This window comes from Cyprinodon variegatus, unplaced genomic scaffold, assembly GCF_000732505.1.
Source record: "Cyprinodon variegatus isolate N-32 unplaced genomic scaffold, C_variegatus-1.0 Scaffold12, whole genome shotgun sequence".
Taxonomy (NCBI): domain Eukaryota; kingdom Metazoa; phylum Chordata; class Actinopteri; order Cyprinodontiformes; family Cyprinodontidae; genus Cyprinodon; species Cyprinodon variegatus.
Genome location: NW_015150465.1, coordinates 983,349 through 989,841, shown reverse-complemented (window position 1 = coordinate 989,841; position 6,493 = coordinate 983,349). Strand labels below are relative to the sequence as shown.

The 6,493-nt window shown below is 37.4% G+C and overlaps 1 protein-coding gene across 2 annotated transcripts in view; it reads right to left on the bottom strand.

The window, feature by feature from the left end:
• The window catches only part of LOC107089548 (disks large homolog 5-like), a 43,053-nt gene extending 36,781 nt beyond the window's left edge, over positions 1-6,272 (bottom strand). Inside the window, exon 1 of one of the 2 annotated variants that reach the window (XM_015382421.1) lies at positions 5,593-6,272. In XM_015382421.1, coding sequence (XP_015237907.1) covers positions 5,593-5,890 — 298 coding nt within the window. In that variant the 5' untranslated portion in view covers positions 5,891-6,272. The remainder of the gene's footprint in view (positions 1-5,592) is intronic. The other variant, XM_015382413.1, reaches the window with a different exon arrangement.
• Between the last annotated feature and the right edge of the window lie 221 nt (positions 6,273-6,493).

Genomic DNA, 6,493 nt, shown 5'->3' with positions numbered 1-6,493 from the left:
CAGACTCCTGCTCCGATTGTACAGAGAACGGATGGCCCCTAATAAAGGGCCCCCGACTCCATACTCCTGGAGCACCCCCCCACAGGGCAGCACAACACTTCTCAGCCTCCCCGGAAAGGCCTATGCCAGGGTGCTGGAGAGGAGAGTCCGGCTGATTGTCGAACCTCGGCTGCAGGAGGAGCAGTGTGGTTTTCGTCCTGGCCGTGGAACGATATTAGGTTTCATAGATTAATTCAAACAATCAGAAAGTGTAATGCTACATTCTCTCCATGATTTGAGCTGCAAAACAGCATCTGCTACTTCATTTTTGATGCTTGTACACAAGGTCAGATGTATACAGATGCTCCTGTGTTCAGTGGCAGAGAGTGGCTTTGCTATATTTGATGTGATCAGTGGGGTAAAAAAGAAGTTTTAATGTATTTTATGTGAGAAAGCCCACCTCAAAACATCATCTGTGCAGTCATTTCATCAAGATTAGGATCCTGGCTTAAAATATAATTTTGCTTTCAGAGCTGCACCAGCAGTGTGCTGTCACTGGGAATCCCCAGCAGCAGTTGGGGGGTTTTGTCCTTGGTGGATGGGAGTAGATGTTAGCGTTTTTTCATGTATGTGGTATAAACTGCAGGCACCAAGATAATAAAAGCTAACATATTTTGTCTGAAGGTTTCAACATTTTAAGTTATTTAGGCATTAATAAACAGTCGCTCTGCCAGCTAAAGGCATGTTTAAGAGTCTCTAGACTCCAGTAACAATTAATTGCTTAACAAATTAGTTAATGATTATTTCAATAATCGACTAATCACAGTTCATTTGATGAATTGTTTCAGCCCCATTTTATTTCGTACCAGCTGACCATAAAAAGGCAGACATTTCCTAACAGAAAGTACTTTTAGAGAAAATAATTTATTTTACCTTTTACAAAATATCATAAAAAAAAAAAAAATAACATTGGATAAACTAAGGCTATATATCCAGCTTTCCATTTCTGTTTCAACAGAAATAAAAATACTGTTAAGGTATTTATTTTATTCTTTTGTATTGTATTTGATCAAAAGTCTCTGATGTGACCAAGCTTTGCTTCAATATTTTTTCCTACACCCGTTTAGGTCTGTGATTATGAAACAGCTTACCTTGCTGCTGTGTACAGCTATGAGAGAAGAAGATACAGATGGTGTTGAACCATTTGTACAACAAAAATATAAAACTCATCGGCTAGCTCCAGCGTTTTTGTATTTGGGACGCCCTGCATCCATCGGTCCAGTGTCAGATTTAGCCGACATTTAAAGCTATTTTTCATGTTAAAAAATAAAATTCGTTTTAGCTCCCCTCTCCCTGCTGAATAAAAATCATATCCACAGCTTAAAGCGGCCCCTGCTATGCATTGCCATAGGGATAAGGAGTTCAGGTTATGCTGTCTTTAAGCAGTCTGGCAGTTTAATACGTGTGAATAAACACTCAGGAGCCTATCAAGGCATCCGATTGCACAGGACTGAATTTAGCAATTCTATAATAAATGGAGCTACACAATTCTTTTCATTATCATTTAAAAACTATGCATGTTTACCATCTATTTCACAATTATGAGGTACTTAGAGTTGGTCTATAGCAGTGTGACAAATATAGAAGAGTTAAAGGGGTATTACCACTTTTGCAAAGCAATCTAAGCCAAGTAACAAAGAGCTGAGTAAAAACATTTTAGCTTTCAGATTTTAGGCAACTTATGTTACATTTATGAAGCACTGTGCACTTCTGTCAACAAACACACAATTGTTATTTTATGAAAAGAAATTATTAATGACTTCATGCTGGACAAAAAAAAAAAAAAAATCACATTAATCATTTACAGTCAAGGGTAGGCAAAATGTTTGAGTGAGTTTTATTTATACCGTGAAATATCCCAAATGGATTTAAAATATTTGCAACTACAATAGCAAAAGGAAAGGGTGGTTTTATAAAGTCTTAAAAAACAATTGCTTTGCTTTTTAGCCTTTAGATTCAAGTGGATTATTTTAGTTTTTAACATCAGTGATCTACCAAACTCTGGGATCAGTAGTTTTAGGATGCAGTCACATTTTAGCATGTTTCACACTAAATGAATATATATATAAAGCAATTTCCATTATACCAATAGAAAACAAGATAAGAAACAGAAAATAACTAATGCATAACAATTATAACAGTTCTGAATGCTGAATTATCATTTATCTCACAGTGCCAATGTATCCCTTTTACTTGAACTTCTTTCCTAAAAAACGGTCTTTACGGAGAAGATGGCAAAGAGGAAACCATTGTTGTAAGAAAATTAGAAGTAGAAATCTGGGATTGTAGAATAAGGATTTCTAGTAGAATAAGGTCTAAATGAATTAATTACATTTGGAATATAATTGTGATCTAATTTAATTTTCCAATATCAGATTTTGGTCACATTCTAGATCCAACAATGGATTTTGTATCAGCAAGCCTTCAAGGTCATGAACACAATGAGAACCCGGATTAACAAATGCATAAATAAATGCTTATGGTTAGTGCAGAGGATAAATCACAATGTTGGTTAAAATAATTAATTTCAGTTTAGATTTTTCGTGAAATTGTTCAGCCCTATTCAAATATTATTTATTTTACCCCTTTGTAAAACTATCTGTTTATTGGAAAAAACTAAAAGTACTCCTCATAATGAAATAAAGCTTTGACAGCATAATGCTGAATGTAGACCTTTCTTCAGCAGAGAAAGGAACACTGGCCAGATCTCCCCGTAGGGACAGGAAGGCTGGATACAAATTCACTCCACACTATTAAGCTTTGAATTGGTAAAAATAAAGATTTTTTTACTTCCATTATAGCACAACGTTGCCCTGCATTCTGTTGGTCTATCACATTAAAATAACAATAAAAGAAATAAAGATTGTAGTTGTAAAGAGACAAAATGTGAAGCAGTTACAGGGCCATAAAAAGACGTCTTTTTTATAGCCTAATTTAGAAAGATGATGATATTATAAAATACAAGAACCACAGCTCTCACTTATAATATTTTAACATTAAAGATTAAATTTGTAAGGAAGTTCAGTAATGGAGACCTCATAAACAAAATAGATCACGATCACAGATTCTGTTGAAAATAATCCCAGGTTTTTTCTTCTTTGTAGTTTGAAACCAACATAATACCCAAGCCATGATACACACCCTGATAATCTGTTACCATCAAGTCATTGTTCCTGATGAAAAGGTAGGAACAACACATAAACAATAAGGGTTCTACTTGTAAACCCTACACCAATTGCAAAACAAAAAAAACCAAGTTGATTATACAGGTATGTGCATTATATTTCAATCTTTTTACCTCACTAAACATCTCATAGATTAGGGTTTAAAAGTTGTCCTTATTTTATTCATTTTGGGGATTTTGTTTTGTGATTCATCTAAAATGTTTCAGATATTCTGATGATAACAGGCTTTGGTTTTCCAAAAGAAAGGCCCATGTTTTTGCAGTGGAGGAACCTGTCTGCCCAGTAGGAGAGGTTACCTTAGCACATCTGCAGCTTATGTGACAACCAACAGAAAGATGCACATTAGAGCACGTGCTCTCTTGAGCTGTGATGCGTTCTGGGTTCCCTTAACGATCCCTCAACGCATCACTGCACACACATATTTTGTCACATGGCACATTAACACAGCCTCAGTGAGAAAAAAAAACAAAAAAAAACATCTGTAGTTATTATACAATTATGTCGATGTGTAACTACAATATCCTTTTAGAATCTTGCAAATTACTTTACCGATCCTAAATCAAAAGATTAAGCTGAACTAAGCATCTAGCGGTGTTAATACTTTATCTTCTGACCAGATGCAGTGAGGTAGACTGCTGAGCAAGGAACACGTACCTATGTGAATTATGCTGCTGAAGGCAACAGAAATGGGAGATAGATCAAAAACTTTCAAGCTTACATAGAGTTTCCAGATGCAGCTATTTTTAGAAAAATTTGTTTATGGTTTTATTCATAAATAGTCAGTGTGGAGCATTGGAAAGAGCTAAAGCATTTAAAGCGTGGAATACACAATACTTAAAGATGTGCTCTCTCAGTCATTGTTAAAATGTAGTAAAAGTTTAGTTATTTTTAGTTTTTTGGTAAAAAAATTAAAATAAAATCAAGCTGAGACTTGAAGGGCACAGCTCTAAAAATTGAGATCTGAAAAGGCAGAAAGAGTCAGTAAAGTTTGGTTTGATGTAACAGGCTCTTCATATTTTTTTTAATACGATTCCAAACCTTGAATTTTCTGCCGTGTGTCTTCCCCTGTTCACTCTCTGCCCATTATTTTCTAATACCTGTAAGTTAAATCCTTTTCCAATCACAATATTACAAAAATCTGCTCTAATCCGTCCTATGAACATGGATATGATGCATACTTCGATTTTGATTGAGTTTTATGTGTGCGGATCTCTTGCTACCACTTTTACTTAAAAAAAAAAAACCTTTACTGAATCTAATAAAAAGACACTATCTTTATCTAAACAGTTGCATTTCGGGGTACAAAAGCAATGATCAGTGCATTTCTAGTTGTGAATATTCTGTGTAAAAGGTTTCAATATTTACATCTCACCAACATAAGTGTTACATACCTAGATTTCCTATCAGCACTGACCACCTATACCCTCTTTTTATTTAATTAAATGCAGTTTATTTATATAGCGCCAATTTACAACACATGTAATTTCAAGGCACCTTACAGTTCGCCAGGTCATACAGTCAAATTGATTCAAAGTTTTCCATCTAAGGAAAACCAGTTGATTGCATCGACTCATTGACTCGGATGCAATCCCTCACACTAAGCATGCTTGTAGCGACAGTGGAGAGGAAAAACTCCCTTTTAACAGGTAGAAACCTCCAGCAGAACCAGGCTCAGTGTGAGCGGCCATCTGCCGAAGCCGACTTGGGTTCAAGGTGGCAGAAGCTTTAGGCCTGTTAAGTTCAATTAAGGTCTCATCTGACAAGGGTACCTTAGCGGTATCAGAGTATTGGGGGGGTTGTATACCAATGCCAGTTACATTTTGCTTAATTTTAATTGCAAACAATAAAAACAATCATTTTAGATCAACTTCATCAGTATAGACCACCACTGGTTTATATAAAGTATATTGCAAATTGTATGGCAAAGAGTTTCAGAGCATTAAACATATTTTCAGGGACACAAACCCATCATTTATTGCATGAATTCAATTGAAGAATAAATAAACCAATGTCCTCCACACATTTCCTTTTAAGCTCATTCATTTGACTTTGACAGTGGGGTGATTGATTCCCTGACAAAGACACTATTCAGCCAGTCCTGTCCCTGTATTGATTGTTTGAATCTAGTTCCTTTAGGCCCATTAAGTAGCTTTTACAATGGGAATGGTAGGGAAGCTTTTAGTGACATAATAATTGTAACATGTATAACTGTGCGAGGGTATAAATCAATTATACTGTGGCCAGAAGGGAAATAATGCCCTTTATCAGGGTGTTCGATTTTTTTCCCCACTGATTTTGTAATGATAATTTTTTTAATGAACTTTCACCGTTTCTAGCAGCTTATTACACGGTTCTAAGTATTTCTTACCGGTGGTGTGATCCACTGGGCCAACGCCGTCCAGCAGCAGGGGGTTCAGGTGAGGGTGCGTCGCCTCCAGAGCCTCGCAAAGCTCCGCGAAGCAGTCCCTGTCCTTGCTCATCAGGATCTTTAGAAGAAGGTCCACTTTCTCGGAGCCGGAGACGCATTGGTGTCCCAACTCCAGCAGCTCCGGCTGACTCAGGGCCCCACGGTGAGCCAGGACGTCCACAACTCGGTCCGCGTCCGTTATGGACTCCACCAAGTTCTGGTAGCATTTCTCCAACAACTCTTTATGCTGGAGCTCCATCTTCCCCTCCTCCTACTCCTCCTTCTCCCAGCCCGAAGTCTCTCTCCGTGTTCAAACAAGCCGCTGAAAACTGCTCCGTATAGCCCAGTCGGGACGGTTTTCAACCCGAAAAGAAGGATACACAAGTAGAAGCCATATTTGTTGCCTGAGGCTGTTGACTGAGCAAAGATGACAACACATTTTCTTTTTCTCCCAGTCCGATGCCCGCCGCTCCGTCCTTCTCGAGGGAAAAAAATAAATAAAAAACAACTCCCCGCTACTTCAAACTGGCCCCTGGTGTATTACGGGGGGAAAGTCAGCCGGAATTGTAGCTCTTTAAGCATTTTGAAAACTGTAAAAACTGACTACAAACTCCGCCATGTCTCACCGTGGAAGTAACCGCAGCGAGTCTGCAGCCAATCAGAATTCTGAGTCATGGACATTTAAGGTAAAAGTGGGCGGAGCTTTATTCTTAACAACACCTGGTTTCCCCGCCTCTCTAATCACAGATATTACAGTAAAACCAAACTCAGCTGTACGGAAGACGATTAGGGCCACTGAAAATTTTTTTTAAAAGTTAACTGATTTTTAGATATTGTTTCAGTTATATGGGAAAAATTCATA